At 42.9% G+C, this 23,104-nt stretch overlaps 2 protein-coding genes across 3 annotated transcripts; one reads left to right on the top strand and one right to left on the bottom strand.

Annotated features, from left to right (window-relative positions):
* The first annotated feature begins 2,423 nt into the window (after nt 1-2,423).
* LOC138967993 (b(0,+)-type amino acid transporter 1-like) lies at nt 2,424-15,320 on the top strand. The gene is made up of 13 exons (XM_070340557.1): nt 2,424-2,826; nt 4,190-4,388; nt 5,127-5,228; nt 5,940-6,179; nt 6,510-6,635; nt 7,140-7,239; nt 7,708-7,752; nt 8,960-9,083; nt 9,534-9,637; nt 10,979-11,075; nt 12,928-13,083; nt 13,455-13,623; nt 14,463-15,320. Exons 1-13 carry the CDS (start codon nt 2,812-2,814, stop codon nt 14,522-14,524), a joined length of 1,539 nt encoding a protein of 512 aa, XP_070196658.1. The 5' UTR covers nt 2,424-2,811; the 3' UTR covers nt 14,525-15,320.
* Nucleotides 12,935-23,027, bottom strand: LOC138968002 (RUS family member 1-like). 2 transcript variants are annotated; one of them, XR_011456081.1, is made up of 3 exons: nt 22,560-23,027; nt 18,619-20,048; nt 12,935-13,066 (listed from the first exon to the last, which is right to left on the bottom strand). XR_011456081.1 is itself a non-coding variant. In XM_070340566.1 (2 exons), the coding sequence occupies exons 1-2, from the start codon at nt 22,930-22,932 to the stop codon at nt 19,051-19,053; spliced, it is 1,371 nt and encodes a 456-aa protein (XP_070196667.1). In that variant the 5' UTR covers nt 22,933-23,027; the 3' UTR covers nt 18,534-19,050. The 2 variants fall into 2 exon arrangements, 1 of the variants encoding a protein (XP_070196667.1); XM_070340566.1 differs by lacking the exon at nt 12,935-13,066 and having other exon boundaries at nt 18,534-20,048.
* Between the last annotated feature and the right edge of the window lie 77 nt (nt 23,028-23,104).

The raw sequence follows: 23,104 nt of genomic DNA, 5'->3' as shown, positions 1-23,104 counted from the left end.
AGTTCTCATTGTGGCTAAGGAATGACGAGTGACTGTTTAGCCAATGACATTTACAATGTATGGTATATAACAATCGAAGCCTATGGGAAATTGGCACTTGGCTGACTTTTACAGCTTCAACAGTCCAGCCTCAAGTGTTTTTGAGGTGACTGTAAACCTGGTCATTCACGGTGTGACAGGAACACAGAGGTAGATGTATTTATTTTAGGTTTGAAACCATTACGAGAGTGAAAACTTCAATTTGTCACAGTGACGTCACGCGAAGTGCAGAGGTGCCATGATATGATACTAGGTGTCTTTACAGTGGAACCCCCCCCCCCCTCCCATTTAGTTTCTTTTTCCAAGACGTCACGCCGAACTGTAAGACTCAGTTATAAAGACTACATCCTTTTCAAGACCTGGAATCTTAAAAGGGGGTTCCACTGTATTGACGTCATATTCGCAATACATGCCTACTTGCCCGAGGAGGAAAAACACTGGGCTACGACAATACAGAGGTACGCTTTCGTATCACACTGCTTAGGAGTTTTCAAAACACACTCCGTGCTAATTGCGGCGTGTGTGTGTGTGGATGTACGCGTGTCAGTGTGTTTGAGTGTGTGGAGCGGTACGTGTGTGTGTGTGTGTGTGTGCATGTGTCTGTGTGTGGGTGCGTGCGTGCGTGTTAATACGTACGCCTTTGCCCTCTACCATAACTTGACATGACATGCAGAACTCCGCGCCAAATAACACAAAACTGAAACCCAGAACCAATTAACCACTTTTAATCCGTGCAACTATGATGTTAAACGATTTCTGTCAACTGTGTATTTTAAAGGCATATACACACACAAATCCGCTTGTTTCAAATCAAGATATACATAGTTCGGCCGGCCAGGGATCTATATTATAGGACCTAATAAAATTATAGGTCTATGGGTCGGCCAAGGGCCGGTTTCAAGTTGAGTGATAATGACATCACACACCAGGACCATTAAAACTGGTTTGTGTTTATTTTTTGCTTTCTTAGTATGACATTCGCCACTGATATTTCCCAGTCAATTTAGGCAGAATAAACTCATTAAAATGATAAAACAAGTCGCGTAAGGCGAAATTACTACATTTAGTCAAGCTGTGGAACTCACAGAATGAAACTGAACGTAGTCCGCCGCTAGTGCAAAAGGCAGTGAAAGTGACGAGCCTGTTTGGCGCGATAGCGACTGCGCTGTGCTTCACAGCACGCTTTACTGTACCTCTCTTCGTTTTAACTTTCTGAGCGTGTTTTTAATCCAAACATATCATATCTATATGTTTTTGGAATCAGGAACCGACAAGGAATAAGATGAAATAGTTTTTAAAACGATTTCGGAAATTTAATTTTGATCATAATTTGTATATTTTTAATTTTCAGAGCTTGTTTTTAATCCAAATATAACATATGTATATGTTTTTGGAATCAGAAAATGACGAAGAATAAGATAAAATTGTTTTTGGATCGTTTAATAAAAAAATAATTTTTATTACAAGTTTCCGATTTTTAATGACCAAACTCACTCATTAGTTTTTAAGCCACCAAGCTGAAATGCAATACCAAACCCAGGCCTTCGTCGAAGATTGCTTTGCCAAAATTTGAATCAATTTCATTGAAAAATGAGGGTGTGACAGTGCCGCCTCAACTTTTACAAAAAGCCGGATATGACGTCATCAAAGGTATTTATCGCAAAAAAGAAAAAAAACGTCCGGGGATATCATACCCAGGAACTCTCATGTCAAATTTCATAAAGATCGGCTCAGTAGTTTAGTCTGAATCGCTCTACACACACACACACACACAGACAGACACACACACACACACACACACACACACACACACCACGGCCCTCGTCTCGATTCCCCCCTCTATGTTAAATCATTTAGTCAAAACTTGACTAAATATAAAAAGACCCAAAAAAGGCTCAAGATACACTTAGCTGACTTTGCAGATTGACTCTGGAAGATTACATCCAGATGCTGCGATGTTAATCAAAAATGCTTCTTTATGTCCTCGCAGGTCAATGAACCGCCTACCACGGACATTAACTGGGTGGGGGATGCGCTAAAACACGATGTTAACTTACACTAGCAAATACTTTTTTCAGCGAACTCCTGCCTTATACGTTAAGATTTCTTCCTAATGAGGTGGCAAACTAAGGCAGTCTTTGGACTAGCCTACTCACACATACCATACTCACACAGACTCAGTGATACTCTTAAAGTTATTCAGTCGTCGACCGGTCAGCAAGTGCAGTCTCACGACTTTATTTGAAGGTCATAATACAGGTACTGCCGGCCAAGGAGACAACCCGCATGAAAGCCATAACAAAGCTAGTGAGTAAAGGTCAAGTCAGTCATTATACGCAGAGTTTGAAACGTCAGAACTAGAGAAAGCAACACGGTTTTTTAATGCACTGTCACGATTTGTTGTTTATGACACCGCGGTACGGAAATATTCATAGACAGTTTGATTATAAAGCCACTTATGTTACCCTGTTGAAGTGGAAACTTGTCCCTGCGGTGCTGAGCATGCATATGCATAATCAATTATTCAGCGTCTTCCACCTTCTTCGTCCGTCTCCAGATTGACGTAATGACTTACGGAAAAACCAAAGCGAAATACGCTATACCCAGTCAAACGGCGCCTGTTGCGAGGTTGTGTGAGCTGTGCGTGTTCGTTGCACAGCAAGTGTTTGTCGGTCGCAGACGAGTTGTCAGAGGCCTTACCAGAAAAAGAATACTCTCTGGATCTGTCGCACCTGGACTGACTTCGTGTGGATTTTTGAATAGACAATAATCATGGACAAGATAAAGGTACCATGTTGTTTTGATTGTTTCAGTGTGTGTATGTGTGTGTGTGGAACTGGGGGCACTGAGAGTGCGTGCGTGCCGCGGCGTGGACCGGGTGTGTATATGTCACGTGTGGCTTGTATGCGCGGTGCGTACGCGTGCGTACGCGTGCGCGCGCGTGTGTGTGTGTGTATGTCAGTTTGTAGTCTGTCTGTCTGTGTGCGCGTGTGTGTTTGAAGGATGAAGGATGTCACTGTTAGTTGACTTTGCCTAACGTAATGAATGAAAATAGAATAATCAATACTTGTACGATAATGAGAGGGAGTAGTTTGAGCAACCCGCCGTAAGCACGATTTGTTTTTGTTTTGTTTCGGGAGACGCTGCAAGAGCAGAGTCAGTGCCTATTCAATCAATGATGTAAGTCAATATGCCCAAACTTCGTATCTGTCTGCAGAATTGTACATCTGGCTAAAACATTAACGTTTATTTCTCTAGCAAATGGCCTGTACATCACACAAATATACAGACATGAAACGATCTTGTTGGTCAATTATAGTGTGTGTGCTCAGGGGCGGACGAGGGGGGGGGGGGGGACACAGGGGGCACGTGCCCCCCCCCCCCGAAAAAAAAAGAAAAAAAAAGAAGAAAAAAAAAAAGATTTTTCTATGCTGATTCTATGACCATTTCTAAGTTCAAATGGCACCAGATGGCACCATTTTGCTTCTTTGGGCAAAAATTTTTCCGGGGGAGCATGCCCCCGGACCCCCCTAGCAAATTCGGGCGCTTCGCGCCCATCACATTCACTTTCGATTCAAAGTGCCCCCCCCCCCCCCCCCCCCCTTACAAAGCAACTGATCCGCCCCTGGTGCTGGAGTAATTTATCGACTACACAATTAAAAGTCTGTCTGAAGAAATGTACAAAATAATTACAAAATTATTTTTTACCATAGGGGCAGATAGTCTTTATCTAGTCAGTATTTTGATTTCTCTAGCATAAAGTCTGAATCAAGCTGTATACTTAGGCTACGGCTACAATGTGTCTGCTTGTCACGATGTTCAGAAGATTTTTTTTTAAATGTACACTACTGCATTAGTATGAATTTTTTTTCTTGATAAAAACAAATGAAGCCGGAGAAGAACACTGTGATTTGCCAGAGCAGTATTTTGTTTAGTAACAGATTGAGTTGAGGAAGTCGCACAACTGTCTCATTTACTAGTTCTCGCAGTAATTCACTCAGTCTCTCGAGAAAAATAGCTAGGACAAGCCGTTCATCCACACGTACCTTACTTCAAAGTTAAAACACAAGAATGGCTAGCCCATTGTGTCGGTGCAATTATTTTCATGTTCAATTTCATTCCTTTATCTCTGAAATCTCTTAACACACAGGGAAGCCACAAACGCTACGTACTGGGCCAGGAGCCAGTCAAGGAGCCGGCCGTCGCCATGACAACCGTGGCAGCTGCCCAGCATAGTAAAGACGAGGGCAAGGTGGAAGTGGAGGTGGAAGTGGATACGAAGGGAGTTGCTCTTCTCAGGACCCTGGGTCTCACTGGAGGATGCTCCGTCATCATTGGAACCATTATTGGTAAAGCAGCGCAAATCTTACAGAGCTACAGTGCTTCTTGTGTAAGCGATCATGTGCACAGCATCAGAAATGCCGACATTGCGCTGCGGGTATACTTCTATTCGGACACATACCAACAATCAACAGCCTGGTTGCTTCCTGTGCGGAGTAGGATTTATTTATTTATTAATTGTTTAGTTTTTGCTGAATTAATTCAACAGATTTAAATAGGTGTAACTATCGGATTTGATTCAACAAAACATTGCCATTCTTCTCAGAGAACAGCCAGAGTGTTGATTTCTGGTATGTGTCCAAATAGAGAGATATTCTCATCCCATGTAATATTCTGGGCAGACCTGAGGTGCTCTACATGATGAATGCCACGAGAAGTATGACCGTTGGGGGGAGGGGGTGGTAAATCATTTGATACAAGTTAATGATACTATAAGAAACATTTGACAATATGTTTTTTTTCCTTCTGCATGAAGCTTTTGAATGTTCAATGTCACCGTACCTTTTTACAGTGTGGATGTTGAGAGTTTTGATTATATGAGCAAACACGTCTCTCAGTTTACTCATCTTTGGAGACAACTGTTACTTTTGAAGTCCGTTGGTGAAAATCGTGTGTCCTCTCCGGCAATGTGCATGTGCAAATGCGTCTACGTGTTTAAAAGTACCAGCTTTGATGTCGGGGGTGCTGTGTTGTGTTGTTCGTGTTTGAGTCCGTCTGTCTGTAATCGTGTACGTGTCTGTGTGCAGGGTCAGGAATCTTCGTATCTCCAAAGGGAGTTCTTCAGAATACCGGATCCGTTGCGTTAAGTCTCGTCGTCTGGATTCTATCGGGTGGAATTTCTCTCTTGGGTGAGATTTAATTTATTTCACCTACCGAACTTAGTAATGCTTGTCTAGGATCCATTTAGAGTTTGAGCGAAAGCTCCCAACTGCTACTGGTTACGGCGTTTGTGTTGGTGAGCTTTAGGAAAGGCCTCGAATACTTCAGATGATGACCCCAAAGAAAGACCCCAATGATTCTGACTAATAAAAGCCTGCCACGGTGAATTCGAAGGGCCCCAAAAGCCTCTGATTATTACCCTGGAGGTATGTCCTGAAAGTTTCTTATCATAGTGTTTGTGTCGGAAAGTCCTTCAGTGCCACTACTGATTATAGCCTCAGCCGCGGAACCCCCCGGATGCATCTGATTTGAGTCAATTTAAATCCCAAATGGTCCTGATGACGACTTAAAAGAAAGCTCCAGATCGCGTGTGAGTATTCATCAGTCGAAGCTCCTGAATGCTTTGAGTAAAGCCTTAGTCAAAGTTTCCCAAATGCTTCTGGGTAAAGCCTTTGTCAAAGCCCCCGATTGCTTCTGAGTATATGCTTTGAGTATTGCTGGCCTTCGTCAAAGCCCCCGAACTATTTGAGTATGGCCTTTGTCAAAGGTCCCAAATGCTTTGAGGATAGCTAGCTTTTTCAAAGCCCTCGAATGCTCACGGTATAGCCTTGGTCATGACCCCCAAAATGCTTTGTATCATCTTATCAAGGAACATAACCATCCCTTTACCCCCGGCATAGGGGGACTGTGCTACTCGGAGCTGGGCACGCTGATGGGCAAGTCAGGGGGAGAGTACCAGTACCTGAAAGAAGCGTTTGGGGACACGGTCGGCTTTCTCTACTCCTGGACTTCCGTCATGGTCATACGACCCTCCAGCCTCGCTATCATCTCGCTCACCTTCGCAGAGTACGCATGCGCTGTCGTCAATGTGTGTGGCACACCTTTGTTACCGGTAAAGATTGCTGCTGCTGCTGTTCTGGGTGAGTGAAAGCTTTTCATCCAGCAGTGATTGCATTTTGGGGTAATGTTTTAGTAACAGTAAGTTACTGGTATTAATGTCACAACAATCGATATCAGTAATGATGACGTCACTGATTGGTGACGTCACTGATTGGTGACGTCACTGATTTTGTACGTTGAAGTAACGGAAGGCCTTGTGAACTGATACAACGCAGACCTGGCGACCAGGGTACAGCCGTGATCTTAGCGGTAGTAGGTCTGGATATGTCACTAACGTTACTGTCATAACTATGTGTCGGTAACGATGACGTCACTGATGCGGGTGACGTCACTGATGTTTTCTATTGCAGTGACGGTAGGGCTGGTAAACTGCTACAGCGCAGACCTAGCGGCCAGGGTACAGGTGATATTCACGGCAGCCAAGCTGGGTGCACTAGCTGTTATCATGATCGGCGGCGTCATCAGACTGTCTCAAGGTCAGACGACAGTTCCTGTTATTGATTGTTTGGCTAGTTATACTTGGATTACAAGTAAAGCTTGCGAATTTGGACAAGAAAGTGTGCCATTCTTCTTTTTCTGTCCCGAGATCTGGCAAATATTAAGATGTTGTTTTGGTATTTATCTGGGGTTCTTCATAAATTGATAAAACGTTTTCAGCAGGTATGGATAGGCACATAAAGCCCGCGGAGCCGTACGTATAGTGTGTGTGTGTGCGCGTGTGTGTGTGTGTGTGTGTGTGTGTGTCAGTGTGTGTGCGTGCGTGCGTGTGTGCGTGCGTACGCAGTGTGTGTGTCAGTGTGTGTGTGTGTGTGTGTGTGTGTGTGTGTGTGTGTGTGTGTGTGTGCAGTACCAGATATCGAGAACTGTTCCTAAATGAAAGCTTCAGACATCTAAGAAGTTCCCGTTTGACATTTGGCTTACCCTGTGTGTTTGAATATTTGCTTTGCTACTCGATCTAATTCGCTGTCATCCCCGTGTAGGTTACACCAGCGTGATGGAGACAGGGTTTGAGGGCACAACTGACAATGCAGCTACCGTGTCCCTGGCTTTCTACAGTGCCCTCTGGGCCTATGACGGCTGGTGAGATGCTGTGATGTGTGTATTGTTTGATATTAAATCATTACGGATCTGCCCGTCTGCAATAAAAGCACAGTTATGTTTAAAGCAAAATGAAGTCTTGTTTTGAATAGCGCAAAATCAGATGCGGGAGTGCTCATTTCCTGTAACAACTGCAGCATTGGATGACGACAGCAACACAGAAACATCTAAACTAATAGCGAAAACAGGGGTACGGCAAACCAACAACCAAATGAGCTAGGCAAAACCCCCACCAAAAACAGCTATACCAGCTCACCAACCAACCAACTAGTTCAATAACCCAACCCCGCGGCCACTCACTCGGCCAACCACCAACCAGTCAAACGCGAGAAAACAGTGACATTTAACAAGGTAACAAGTTTAGATGTATTGCATTATCACCTTTCCGTTTTTGTTTCACTTCCTTTTCTTATCTTTATTCTAATTTGTTCATCTCTCCTTCCTCAACAGGAACAACCTGAATTACGTCGTGGAAGAGCTTAAAGAGCCTGAAAAGTAAGTTGCACATACATATATGAATAGCTAATTATCTTCAAAACCAGTTTTCATTTCTTCATTTTATTTTATTTTTCTGAACAAACTTTGAGTAGAAGTTTAAGTCATCTCAGTAAAAGTAGGAGTTGGGACTGGGTTTATTATGGGAAGGCGGGAATACTGGAAAGGAAGATAAAGTACCTCCATGATTTGGTTGAAATTGTCTTCATGTCAAAGTGGGGTCTCTAACTTTGCCTCAAATTGACCAGAGCACAGAGCGACAGACAGTTCTATAGAAAACAAGAACAACTGTTTTTACACCCCCGGTATAGGGGTGTGTATAGGATTCGGTCGATGTGTTTGTTTGTGTGTTTGTGTTCGCATATAGATCTCAAGAATGAACGGACCGATCGTCACCAAACTTGGTGAACAGGTTCTATACATTCCTGAGACGGTCCTTACAAAAATTGGGACCAGTCAAACACACGGTTAGGGAGTTATTGGTGGATTAAGATTCTACAAGGACTTATAGAGGGACATATTAATGGTCAAAGGGAAATAACCTTCTCAGTTGGTGGCAGTGAGAATGGTTATTTCCCTTTGACCAACGGGGGTGTTTTTCCTACCTCGGAGGAATTTCTTGTTTACTCAGTCTTTGCAACAACGAATTTTCCTGGCCATGTTGGCAACAGTATCCCCATTTATCACGAGAATAGTCATAGGTATTCGGTTTAATTTTTTTTTCTTTGCCCAAACTAAAGTCCACAATTTTTATTTGAGGTTTGAATTTATCGAGGGAAAAACGCGGACATGTCGTTTTCTCACCAAGCTGTATTCATGCAGTTCTTTGATGTTGTCATCTGTTATTGCATTGTTCCTGTTCAGTGTTGGCGCCGTTGTTGTCATGGTTATTGTCGTCACTGTTGTCGTCGTCGTTGTTGTTTAAACATTTCTTCCCACACGCCGGCTCTGTGCTCTGGTCAATTTGAGGCTAAGTTAGAGACCCTACTTTGACATGAAGACACTTTCAACCAAATAATGGAGGTACTTTATCTTTAATTCAATTTTGAATTTATCGGGGGGAAAAACGCGGACATGGCGTTTTCTCAACAAAGTGTATTCATGCAGTCCTTTGATTTTGTCTTTTATCATTGCATTGTTCCTGTTGTTGGCGCCGTTCTTGTTGTCACTGTTGTCGTCGATGTTGTTAAAACATTTCTTCCCACAGAAATTTACCGAGAGCAAACATCCTGGGAGTGCTGGTGGTGACGGGAGTGTACGCCTTCACCAACGTGTCCTACTTCACCGTCATGACGCCTGACGAGCTGCTGGCCTCCCCGGCCGTGGCTGTGGTGCGTTTGCTACTCATGTTTTCTATGCTGGAAGATGATTGAAGTATACTGATTTACAAAAGAAACCAAGGCTGGTGTGCACAAAAAATGTAAACACCGAGTGGGAACAAGCCGCGGGGTCGGATTGAGGTTTGTCCAGTTGTGATTTCAACCGGCAATCCAACCCGGCAGCCCGCGGGCTCCCACCATGCTGGTGACTTTGTAGCGCACAGGCCAAAATACGACTTTTGGTATCGTACAATCAAAATTGTTTTCTCTGAATTTATACGTTGTTACAGTCGGATTGATTCGGTGATTGATTGTTTAAACGTTATTCGGTTATAAATACTTAAATATTTTTGAAATATTAGAATGTTCAGCTTACATTGATACAGTACCGCCCATTAAAAAAATAGTGTGTATGTGTGTGTGTGTGTGTGTGTGTGTGTGTGTGTGTGTGTGTGCGTGCAGACATGGGGAGACGTGGTCCTAGGGGTGGCATCGCTGCTGATCCCTCTCTCTGTCATGGTGTCTACCTTTGGTGCAGCCAATGGCACTGCGTTTTCTGGCGGAAGGTCAGTAGCAAAACAACACACAGACGGAGGAATACCAAGCTCGTGTAAACGACACAATAAAGCTGAAAAACTCACTTTTAGTCAGCTGTTTTACGTCAAATACTGCACTACAATAAAAGCTACTGAATTATTAGCAAAATGTTTGGATAATGTGTGCAAGTGGACCTTTTCCTTTGCTGTAAAACAACCCATTTCCACCTCACTCCCGTCAAAATCTTGGCTTGTCTAGTCTTACCGGGGGGTAATTCTAGATGAACCCAGTTTTACTTCCCGGTGAAATTGACCCCTGGCATTGTAGTTTCTTTGTGGTAAGTTACTTTTTTCTTTAAATATAATGTTTTACGATATTTATGGTGACTGAAACTGAAGACGGGATTTAACCGGTTGATACAAACTGTTGTGTCAGACAAAATAATACGGGTTTCAGTCTACATAGCTGTACGAATGACTGAGCAGATAGATTGAGTGATGACTGATGACAACTGAAGGACATCGAACAGTAACAGGGCCGGACTAGGCGAAGAGGAGGGGGGGGGTTGCCAGTGGTGGCCCGGGGGGATGTCCCCCCTGGCGGCAGGGGCGGATCAGTTCATTTTATGACTGGTTTTTTTCAAAAGTATATTGTGAAGATATGGGTGTGAAGGCGCGAAGCGCCGAGCCGACGGCGCAAAGCGCCTAGCTTGCTAGGGGGGTCCGGGGGCATGCCCCCCCGGAAAATTTTGAAAAAAAGGATGCAAAATGGTGCAATCTGGTGCATTCTGAGGATGATCATTACCAGTTTCAGGCAGCAGATTTTGTCACTGATTAATACCCCAAAAATTGAAACTCAATGTAAAATAAAGAAATGCATACCTCATTCAATATTTTTATTTTTTGGCTGGGGGGGGGGGGGGGGGGGGGGGGTCCGGAAACCCTAGAACCCACCCCCCCCCCTCGTTGTGGGGGTCAGGGGGCGAAGGTCATATTCTGAGATAGGAAAATGGTCGCTCCTTGCATGAAACGGCATAAAATAAGCAATAATAAAAAAAAAATTAAATAAGTAAGGTACATGTTTAGGCTAGGGGGGGGGGGGGGGGTTGCGCAACCCCCATAACCCCCCCGGTAGTCCGGCCCTGAGTAAGTTGTAACTCAAAGGCATACAGTTTACATTTGCTCAAGTTTTGTTCAGAACAAATCATATTTTATTACGCGTAGCACTACCAGAGACATGTATGGCACTACTAAAAATGACTCTTTTATAATTTTTGCAAACAGATCTAAGTTTAAAGAACTTGAACTTAGTTAAGGGGGGTTTATTTGGTGACATGTACTATACACTGAGTGATTTACCTCACTGCCCAGAGTGCTGTATGCTGCCGCACGTAATGGGGACTTGCCGGATATGATGTCTTACGTTCACTGCAACAAGCTCACACCGGTTCCATCCATGATATTCACTGTGAGTTTGTCCATGTGTTTCATATCAGGTTGCACAGCCATATATATATATAAAGATGGATGGACGGTTTGACGGACGGACAGACACAAATACAGAGACAACAAGAGGCGAAGCCTTCAAGGCTCACGTAAGAAATAGACAAACAGTAACACAAACTCAATCACTCCGTCACACATACACACCCACACACACAGTAAGCTTAGGTGACACTGTGCAAGAAAGAGAGACACTAGATCTAGATCTGTCTGTCTGCATAGTGTACAGGGACACGACTGCCAAATAGTCTCGGCCCGCTCAAAATAACAATGACCGAGACCACACACACCACGCGAGAGAGAAAGACTACAGGGAGGCATGCCGTCATGATGCATTAATTGACGTCAAACACTTTTGACCGTGACGTAATCTTATGCGAGCTTTATCCATAGTCTTGGATAACCACTCACACATAGACTCGGAAATGTTAAAGTTTCTACCACAGACATACACACACACGCACGCACACACACACACACACACACACACACACACACACACACACGCACAAACGCACAGACAGACAAAGTTACGATCGCATAGGCTACACTTCGTGAGCCAAAAACCAAACATTAACACACGCCCCTCCCCCCATCACATACACAGACACTCCACTGACACACACACCGACATAGGCTACACTCGTGACACACACACACACACACACACACACAAGCGGCACACGACACACAAGCGGCACACACACACAAGCGGCACACACACACACTGACAGACAAACGGCACACTGACACACACACACACCAAAACGACCCTTGAACACCATGGCGGTCAATAATGAGGAATGCTGTCAATTAAAAGGCGGCCAACCTCTTGTGGGAACAGACGAAACAAGAAATTCCTCCGAGGTAGGAAAAACACCCCCGTCCTTACCATTCTCACTGCCACCAACTGAGAAGGCACTGCTAACAAGTGTGGTTAAAATAAGTTGATTGAGAGAAGAACAAAGGGAAATAACCATTCTCACTGCCACCAACTGAGAAGGTTATTTCCCTTTGACCATTAACATGTCCCTCTATAAGTCCTTGTAGAATCTTAATCCACCAATAACTCCCCAACCGTGTGTTTGACTGGTCCCAATTTTTGTAAGGACCGTCTCAGGAATGTATAGAACCTGTTCACCAAGTTTGGTGACGATCGGTCCGTTCATTCTTGAGATCTATATGCGAACACAAACACACACCCAAACAAACAAACACATCGAGCGAATCCTATACACACCCTTATACCGGGGGTGTAATAAGTGACAAAAGATCTACCGATCAAAGCTGCAGTTAAGAACAAAAGACGTTTAGTTGCAGACTGTTTGGCTCACGTAAGTGTAGCCTATGCGATGATAAACTTTGTCTGTCTGTGCGTGCGTGCGTGCGTGCGTGCGTGCGTATGTATGTATGTGTGTATGTCTGTGGTAGAAACTTTAACATTTCCGAGTCTATGGATTACGTCAGTCTCGGTCAAAAGTGTTCGACGTGTGTGATAGAAACTATTTGAAGACGTCACATTATGACGTAAGAGGGTTAGACGTCACGCAAAGGAATTACTGAAAGTCTCGGTCATTGTTATTGTGAGCGGGCCGAGACTTCTTGGCAGATCCAGGGTCTCGCTTTCTTGCATAGTTTCACCTATGCTTACTGTGTGTGTGTGTGTGTGTGTGTGTGTGTGTGTGTGTGTGTGTGTGTGTGTGTGTGTGTGTATGTGTGACGGAGTGATTGAGTTTGTGTTACTGTTTGTCGATTTCTTACGTGAGCCTTGAAGGCTTCGCCTCTTGTTTTTGTATGTGTTCTTATGTTTATTTCAGATATTCCTGTCACTGTTGATGATCATACCTGGAGACATAGCCGGTTTGATTGACTTCTTCAGTTTCACTGCCTGGCTGTTCTATGGCCTCACCTTTGCTTCTCTCATCCTCTTCCGATATAGAACAAAGTGGCGTCATGCTGAAAGAGCGTACAAGGTAATATACAATCTAATTGATAATTACACCAGCGACACATTTGATTTGTGTTTCTAAAACCTTGTCCTTTTCGTTTTACAGAGCCCCTATGGGGGGACCGGAAGGAAAACGACTTTTAGCATTTTCGACCAATATTTTGATAGTTCTCGTGTGAGCAAATAATGGATAGAGAGACAATAGGATACATATAATTTTATGTACCTTTTTTTTGCCGTGGACACATTTTTATTTTCTCAGACTTTGTGTTGATAACCTGTGTAAATTAACTCCTATTTTCAGACCCCCTCCTTTATAAGGACTGATTTTCTCAGATTTTTGGAGGTCTTAAATTGTGGGTTCCACTGTAGTTACCTTTTCTACCTTTCTGTCAGGTGCCCCTGGTGATACCTGTGGTGATGGTGTTGATCTCACTATACTTGCTGATTGCCCCCATTGTGGATGACCCCCGGATTGAGTTTCTCTACGCCGCTCTTTTCGTCCTCGGAGGCCTCATTTTCTACATACCCTTGGTCCACTGCAAAGTGCAGGTCAAATTCTATGGTACGTCACTAAGCTGCATCAGGCATCTTGTTTTTGTTTGTTCTGAATCTGGTTGCAGAGTTGCCTGCCATGAAAGGAGAACCTTGGGAACAAATCCCATGCAGCCACAAAAAGTGTCCCGAAAATGCAGGTGTCACGACAGGTGTATTTAGGTAAAACAAGTAGACAAAGGGAAAATATCTTTTGTTGAAAAACAAAACAATTAAAACCTTTACACTCGGATGGAGCAATACATGATGGTGCTGATTTGCCTACGGTTATGCACACAGACACACGCACGCACCAAGCACACACACACTTCCAATACACTACAAACAAGAGGCGAAGCCATCAAGGCTCACGTAAGAAATCGACAAACAGTAACACAAACTCAATCACTCCGTCACACATACACACACACACACAGAAAGAGCATAGGTGAAACTGTGCAAGAAAGCGAGACACTAGATCTAGATCTGTCTGTCTGCATGTAGCCTACTTACAGGGACACGACTGCCAACTAGTCTCGGCGCGCTCAAAATAATAATGACCGAGACTTTCAGTACTTCCTTCGCGTGACGTCTAACCCTCTTACGTCATAATGTGACGTCAATGTAATGTGACGTCTTCAAATGTTAGAGTTTCTACCACAGACATACACACGCACGCACGCACATACGCACGCACGCACGCACAGACAGACAAAGTTACGATCGCATAGGCTACACTTACGTGAGCCAAAAATTGCTTCCCAGACACTCCCTACAGAAAAACAAACTAACTTAATCACTTGCAGAGAATCCTACTGCAATATAAAGATGCTGTGAGTTCTTTAATTGACACTTTTTCTTCTCTTCCAGATAATGTGTCCATCTTCGTACAGCTTTTCCTCCAAGTGGTACCCACCAAAGCTGAAGACTGATGTGTACATTGAATGTAGTTTGCTTGTTTGTAAATGCGGAAAATATAGAACTGAAGCTTTAGCGTGCATGTTGGTTGAAGGCATTCAACAGGAACAAATGAAGAAATAAAAGTTCCCTTGTTCATGATCATTGCCCCCCCCCCCCCCCAAAAAAAAAAACAACAACCATACAACAAAAAACAAAACAATACACACTCAAAAACAAACACAGAATATAAAAATATATATTATGACAACACTACTTCAGCTTCTACTTCTTTCCATTATTCCTAAGAGAAGTTCAATAGCTATATTACTATTGCTTAACAAAGGTATAATAATATGAGAATTTATAACGCGCACATATCTCACCACAAGGCGACTCAAGTGAAGTCGCACTCATACACATTCTTTCGCATTAACAACTCATGCACACTCATTATACACTTACGCATAAATTACATGAAGATGACAAGGCAACAACACAGAGACACGGCACTCAAAAGTAAGCATGAAAAACAAGAAAATTCCAAATAATAATTATGTACATGGCTATTTACAACTGCTCTGATTTAGGCTTGCGGGTGAGGTGGGTGGGGTGTAGCGGGGCACTGTAGTCTGAGGATTATTTAGGAAAAAATAGTCTTGAGACCAGATTTGAATGCTTCTAAAGATTGTTGTTGACGGAGGGGGAGAGGTAGTGAGTTCCAGTTGGTGGGGGCTTGAAAGGAGAAAGAGGGTTGGCCTGCAGTTTTGAGTTTTGTGTGAGGTATGTTGAGTTTGAGGTTGTGTTTGAGGAGCGGAGTGGTCGGGAAGGTTGATAGAGTGAGAGGGAATCAGAGAGATAGGTAGGAGCGAGCTTGTTGAGGCATTAGTATGTGAGAGTGTTGAGCTTGTATTTGATCCTATGTGAGATGGGTAGCCAGTGAAGTTGTTGCAACAGAGGGGTGATGTGGTCTTTCTTTTTCTTTTTAACGACAAGACGAGCAGAGCTGTTTTGAATGCGTTGAAGACAATAGATAGTAGAAGCGGGAAGTCCAGCAAGAAGGGAGTTACAATAGTCAAGGCGAGAGAGAATGGTAGAAGTGACAAGTTTGGCTGTTACCTGTAGCGTCTGTGGTCTGCTACTTACGCTACTACTATATTTGTACAAATGTATTAACAACAACAACACATTGTCTGAGTCATTGCTTTATTTAAAAAGTGTTCTTCAAAACAGCCTTTTTTTTTTGTACAATAAATTTATCAAATATGGAAGCACAGAACAATTGCCTTAGTTAAAAGGAAGCGTAATCAATGATAAAATCTAACAACGAAGGGAAGTAAGCACACTTAAAAATAGACAAGATTTCTCTATACATGTATTAACCTTCACCGGATCACGCGTTGGACTACACAGTACGGATGATGTGGGTCGTATACTACCCACACTTTCCAAAGAAGGATTCAACGTAAAAAGTATGGGTCGTACACGACCCACACCATCCGAATAGGGATACACATTTTGCCGCCTCTGTGCAGAGTATGGGTCATACACGACCCACGCCATCCGAATAAGGATAAACAAGGTAAAATTCCTTACGTAATTCCATGGATGACCCATATCATCCGGACTGTGTAGTTCAAGTTACGTCATCGTTTATTTGTTTGTTTACAAAGATAATCTTTGAAAAAATGGGCGATAGAAAGGTCGTATGGTGATTAGAGATTACATGAAGTCTCTATTAAAAACTCCAAAAAGTTTCAGAGATAAAGTCAATTTTGTGGGGCTCTGGGTCGTCCACGACCCACAAAGTACGGTGAAGGTTATATAATAATATAATAATAATAATAATATATAATAAAAAACTTTTCTATAGCGCGAGTCCCATCAATTGGCTCCAGGCGCTTTACAATTTAATTCTAAAACAATCAAGCACAAATTAAACGACGAAGATTGCTAACTTCCCTTCAATACTTGATAACTGTCCATTGCAGTTTTGGAATGTTGGGGAGAGGGTAAACAAGTCGCGTAAGGCGAAAATACAATATTTAGTCAAGTAGCTGTCGAACTCACAGAATGAAACTGAACGCAATGCCATTTTTCAGCAAGACCGTATAATACTCGTAGCATCGTCAGTCCACCGCTCATGGCAAAGGCAGTGAAATTGACAAGAAGAGCGGGGTAGTAGTTGCGCTAAGAAGGATAGCACGCTTTTCTGTACCTCTCTTTGTTTTAACTTTCTGAGCGTGTTTTTAATCCAAACATATCATATCTATATGTTTTTGGAATCAGGAACCAACAAGGAATAAGATGAAAGTGTTTTTAAATTGATTTCGACAATTTAATTTTGATAATAATTTTTATATATTTAATTTTCAGAGCTTGTTTTTAATCCGAATATAACATATTTATATGTTTTTGGAATCAGCAAATGATGGAGAATAAGATAAACGTAAATTTGGATCGTTTTATAAATTTTTATTTTTTTTTTACAATTTTCAGATTTTTAATGACCAAAGTCATTAATTAAATTTTAAGCCACCAAGCTGAAATGCAATACCGAACCCCGGGCTTCGTCGAAGATTACTTGACCAAAATTTCAACCAATTTGGTTGAAAAATGAGGGCGTGACAGTGCCGCCTCAACTTTCACGAAAAGCCGGATATGACGTCATCAAAGACATTTATCAAAAAAATGAAAAAAACCGTTTGGGGATTTCATACCCAGGAACTCTCATGTCAAATTTCATAAAGATCGGTCCAGTAGTTTAGTCTGAATCGCTCTACACACACACACACACACACACACACACACACACACAGACACACGCACATACACCACGACCCTCGTTTCGATTCCCCCTCGATGTTAAAATATTTAGTCAAAACTTGACTAAATATAAAAATGAGAGGGCAATAGGGTGTGGAAGGCTGTATTTTGATGCACAACAATAAACTTTTATGACTGCGAGGTGTCAGTTGTGTATGTTTAGAGGTGTCAGTTGTGTATGTTTTTTTCATTTGTTACTATGCAACTGGGTGTTTGTAATGTAATTGCACAGATAGAACATAATATAAGAAAATTTAAAAACTATACACAAGTACAGTCAAGAGAAAGTGAGAAAGCAAAGAAATGTAGACATGTGGTCATGTAATACATGTAACAAAGTTTGACTGAGCAAGTGAAAATAATGCACATCACATATTGCACAATACAATGTCACTCTTGCGCAAAAGAAGATATCCAACAACAAAAGAAATAACATTAAATAACCAGGTTGTGAATAATCAAAACAAATATCATAACAAGAAGAGCAAACGCTCGATCGAGTCACTTTCGCAGTTCTGAATATTATATGAGGCATCAGATGGACAGGAAGAAATTGCTATTCACAACACAATGAGTCACGTTCACATAAAATTTGAGCCCGGTCACTTTTATAGTTTCCGAGAAAAGCCCAACGTTAAGTTGTGTGTTGCCGAACAGAAAAGGCTAGTTATCTCCCTTGTTTTTCTGATAACGTTCGTAAAAGGCTACAGATGTAAATACTTTGATGTAAAGAATAATCCTACAAAGTTTCAATCACATCCGATGAACTTTGTCAAAGATATAAAATGTCTAATTTTTCCTTTGACGCTGACCTGTGACCTTGAAAAAGGTCAAAGGTCAACGAAACCATCGTTAAAGTGTAGAGGTCATTGGAGGTCACGACTAAACAAAATATGAGCCCGATCGCTTTGATAGTTTCCGAGAAAAGTCCAACGTTAAGGTGGTGTCTACGGACGGCCGGCCGGACGGACGGCCGGCCGGACAGACTAACACTGACCGATTACATAGAGTCACTTTTTCTCAAGTGACTCAAAAATGACTCAGATCTATATTTAACTATAAGCACACCTTACTTCACAGTCAAGCTGAGAATAATGATCTCAAAATACAAAGGGCAGAGTAAGGCCAAAAAGAAAAATATGTCTGTTTCCGGTAACCCGACCGACCCTATTTTTAAGCGCCGACCCTAAAGTTTTTTTTCTCTTTTCGCACCAAACCCCCCCCCCCCCCCCAAAAAAAAAAAAAACCACCAAAAAAACGGGAGGTAATCGGTCGATGAGACTTCACAATCGAAGAGACTTACCTCCCGTTTCCGTCGTCACGCGAAAAAAAAATGGCGGCGAATGATGCTGGGAATCCCTCTGAAAACGTAAGAAAAAGGTTTAAAAAATAAAAATAAATAAAATTAAAAGAAAAAACACACCGACCGACCCTATTTTTTGGGGCGATGTTACCGGAAACAGACATATTTTTCTTTTTGGCCTAAATCAACACATCTTTAACAATATGATAGGATGAGTTAGCACCACACTATATGTTTTTGCAAAGGAAACCTGATGATCCAAAATTATTTCCACAACAAATTACCATGTAACTCAAATGTGACACACAGATAGTCCCATTTCACACAAAAATCTAGAGTCTGGTTCAGCACTTTAGTTTAAGTTTTCTATTAATTTCATATGGAGAATTGAGTTATGAGGTGATGAGGTTGCTCTAACAGTTGCAAGCTGCTTCACACATTCTTCCTGTTACTAGCGTTGGCTAGGTCACTGAAGTCCCACGTAGTCCTCCATTCGTCAGTACCCAGAAGACACAAGTCTGTGCGCCAACCCTGTTGTTCCATTTCGTGAAGAAAAGTGGGAAACAAGCCCTTGGCCTGGTCAAAACTCTGCAACAGCATGCTGGTATGGTTGTCAGAAAGCCACTGCCTGCTGATCCACTCACTCAGATCAGAGCTGACAGCGTGACCGGAGTGATCGATAACGAAGATGATGAGCTCTGCTTGCATACACGCCTGAAGCTGGTCAGTCATCGTGGCTTCCGGAGAGAGCACCACAGTCACCTTCTGAGTCTGTCTGTTAAAGTCCAGCAAATACTTAGAGGAGATCGCACCATACACTTCCCTGAGGTTATCAAAGCTTGTCTCAATGGAGTTGAACGACATCCCAATATCGATAGTCCAGTGTGGCTTCAGAGTCCAGAAAACGGGCTCTTCAGCGTTGACCGTGTCAACTGGTGGCACTCTGCCTAAGCTAAAGTAGTTGTTCATGATGAGATGGAAGCGAGCGAGGTTCAGGGACTCCATGCGCACGGCTTTCACTGCCCTGTAGTTTGCAAAGAGGTGCAGTGTTGTCATCATGACGAACAGCAGGCCAGTCAGGACCAATTGACCACTGACCAGCGGCAAGAGGCCCAAGCTGCAGATCAGAGCGCCAAGGTTTACCAGGGTTTCCTGACTACCGTCCTTGGCGGAGACATCAGCCATGTTGTTGCGACGCGCCTGGTGCTGTGTCAGGGCAGCACGAGTTGCTCCCCCTGCCACTCCTACCAGTGATTTGCACACGCCAGCAAAACACACCACCCATCTGAAGTAGGTACCCGCCAAGGGAGCCATGATCTCAAGACTGATGGAAAAGTCGTTCAGAAAGTCTGCAAACAGCCTCCATCGTTTGGCGTCACAGTCAAGCTGATTCCCTTTCATCCAGGCAAAGATGATGCTACCCATCATACCTGTGGAAACGGAATAAGTCATTACAACACGTATTTACAATTTTGATCCCTTCTTATCTATTTTTTTCCAAGCACTACAATCAAACTTCAGGCAAAAATACACAAAATCTTCTAAATCAGAACTGTACTCGTGAGCATCTTGGAAGTTGTGCAAGGTGAAACGGGGAGAAAAAGACTATGTTTCACTTAACCCTCCGCTCTATCCTTAGCGCATGATATTTTTCAGTTATTCCACAGAAAAATAGAAATGCTGTAAAAAAACAACAACAGGTTTTTGCGTGGGATAACCAAAGTTTTGATGACATCCGCCGCAGTATCGTTTCCCCTCGAAGCAAAACATTTTTTTTTTTACTTGGCCCCGCCCCCACCCCGCATCCTTTGCGTATGAAGACATTATTCGGTTATTCCACGGAAAAATAGAAATGATGTCAAGAACAGATTTTTCCGTTGGATTACCAGAACAATTTTTTCTTGGAATAATGTGTGGATTTTTTTCTGAGGCATTTTTTGCTTTCAACATTTTCTTCCGAATAATAATTTATTTGTAACAGTTTTTTTGCAGAAAAGCAAATGCTTCGACAAAGAAACGTTCATATCCTCCTCAAATATGTGCAAATGGCACATAAACTTAACAATGGTTATCTAAAACACATGTGTGCACACATGTATCTCCCCAAACACACACATATATACATGCACAGATGACTGTACATACACTCTTCAAAAAAAGTTAAGGATCGGTTGAAAAAACGGATCTAAATTCTAATGATAAAAAATTGCCAAAAAATTAAACATCGACATAATAATTAAAAGATTAATCTTTCTTTCTTTATTTGGTGTTTAACGTCGTTTTCAACCACGAAGGTTATATCGCGACGGGGAAAGGGGGGAGATGGGATAGAGCCACTTGTCAATTGTTTCTTGTTCACGGGGGCCCGGTAGCTCAGTTGGTAGAGCACTGGACTTGTGATCGGAAGGTCGCAGGTTCGAATTCGAGCCGGGACGGACACGGGTCAACTTTATGTGCAGACCCAGAGACGGAAGCCATGTCCCACCCCCGTGTCATCACAATGGCACGTAAAAGACCTTGGTCATTCTGCCATAAGTGCAGGTGGCTGAATACACCTAAACACGCAGACACCTGGGTAGCGCGACTCCGTTGCTGCTAGCTTTCCACTGGGAGGAAGCGACCCGAATTTCCCAGCGATGGGACAATAAAGTAATGAAATGAAATGAAATGAAAAGCACTATATAATCAAAAATTTGCTCCAGGGGCTTGCAACGTTGTACAATGTATTACCTTGCTGGGAGAATGCAAGTTTCCAGTACAAAGGACTTAACATTTCTTACATACTGCTTGACTAAAAATCTTTACAAAAATTGACTATGTTTCTTGTATTAACCCTTACACTGGTGCAATTCTGTAACACATGTTACATAGCCACTGGTGAATTAACAATAACAGAGAGAAAAATAACAAAAAACGGTCATATAGGTTTTCGCAGCCATGGGAGGTAATCGGAACCGACCAAACAGACTGAGCCAGTAGCGCGACATATGTCGTGACAACCAGGTGACATGACAACCAGGTGACAGTATACGTAAAGTAGCGCGACATGTCGCGACAACCAGCCTAAGGGTTAACAAGGGTAAAAAGAGAAACAGAATCCGTTAGTCGCCTCTTACTGGGGAGCATCGGGTAAATTCTTCCCCCTAACCCGCGGGGGGTAAAAGATTAATGTGTTTGAATTAACAAATGAACAATAAGTCTTGACCTAGAATTTTGTTTGGCAGGCAGAGTTACTTCCCTTTGTTAGGGTTAGGAGTAGGGTTAGGGTTAGGTTGTTCACGACCTGATTACTCTCCTCATGTTAGCGCATGCGCATTGACCGCAATGAGAAGGATTGTTCAGGCAGAGTTTTCAGTTCGTGACACCGGACCTGAACCCCATAGAGCACATGTGGGACGAGCTTTGTCGTCGGGTACAGCAACATCACCCTCCTCCTGCCAATCTGGGTCAACTGCTGCAATGGCTCCAGCAGGAGTGGAATGGAGTTCCCAGAGCATTCATATGCAACCTGATCCACTCCATGCGCCAACGATGTGTTGAATGCCTGGCACACAACGGAGGGCACACGCGTTATTGACACTGATTCACATTGTTGTGAATTCCATTTTCGAGGGTTGTCACGTTTGACACACTCTAGATAAATTGTCGCTGCCGCGTACGATCTTTGCTTTGTTTGTCATTACTCCTTGGTTGTTCAATTATATAATTTTAAAAAAATAAAAGAATTCGGTCTTGTCTGTTTTGTGTGGCGTGCTTGTAAAAGAGTGATCCTTAACTTTTTTTGAAGAGTGTACAGACATGTATTCTATCTCACATATGCGCCGCCTGCGGGCACACACACAAGAAGTGGACTGAATGCTGAGTTTCAAGCACTAGTTAGTATTTTTCCCCAAACCACCATGAGCCAGACAGCATATATTTAATATAGCATTCGGGAATACTTGTGCCATTCTTTAGGAGCCATGTGAATGTCGCTGCCAGCACGGTAGCTGCTTCGTCCCCCACACCCATCCCTTGCAGCAGTGAGTGGGTGGCCAACGTGTTAGAAATGCTGCTAGCAAACGCCTGTATGGTGTCCCACATCTGGTACTCGGCATAGTCATTGCTCACACTTTCAGGGTACCCCTGTGGCAGGAACACGGAGCGAAAGAACTGAGATAAAGACGAATGGCTTGCGGATCGGTCCTCCTTGATGAGTTGGCCTTCCGGTGTTTTGTGGTAGTCATTCTTTAAAGAGGACACCCCGTATTGTTCAGTGGCAACTGTGATCAAGACGCTTCCTATTTGAGAAGTTTGGCTTGCTGTTTTCGACATGATCGCGTAGGGTCAGTCAAAAACAAGCAACGGTTTGAGAACTTTAAGTTTGACACGTTGGTACCACTGGTTGGTGGCCATGAACACGGTAGATAACTCCCTTTTTGTTTTGATAAAAATTGCTTGCGGTCTTTGAGCAGCGTCTTTAATTTCGATCAAAAAGTATGATTTA

This window comes from Littorina saxatilis, linkage group LG1 (genome assembly GCF_037325665.1).
Source record: "Littorina saxatilis isolate snail1 linkage group LG1, US_GU_Lsax_2.0, whole genome shotgun sequence".
Lineage (NCBI taxonomy): Eukaryota > Metazoa > Mollusca > Gastropoda > Littorinimorpha > Littorinidae > Littorina > Littorina saxatilis.
This window is presented reverse-complemented; position numbering and strand designations above follow the sequence as displayed.

Excerpts from the sequence above, each read along its gene's own strand:
- LOC138967993 (XM_070340557.1), top strand. Across the intron at positions 6,636-7,139 it reads CGTCATCAGACTGTCTCAAG|GTTACACCAGCGTGATGGAG; the intron begins GTCAGACGACAG and ends ATCCCCGTGTAG. Across the intron at positions 7,753-8,959 it reads GAGCTTAAAGAGCCTGAAAA|AAATTTACCGAGAGCAAACA; the intron begins GTAAGTTGCACA and ends TTCTTCCCACAG.
- LOC138968002 (XM_070340566.1), bottom strand. The coding sequence starts at position 22,932 with ATGTCGAAAACAGCAAGCCAAACTTCTCAAATAGGAAGCGTCTTGATC. Across the intron at positions 20,049-22,559 it reads GCTCCTAAAGAATGGCACAA|GTATGATGGGTAGCATCATC; the intron begins GTATTCCCGAAT and ends CCGTTTCCACAG.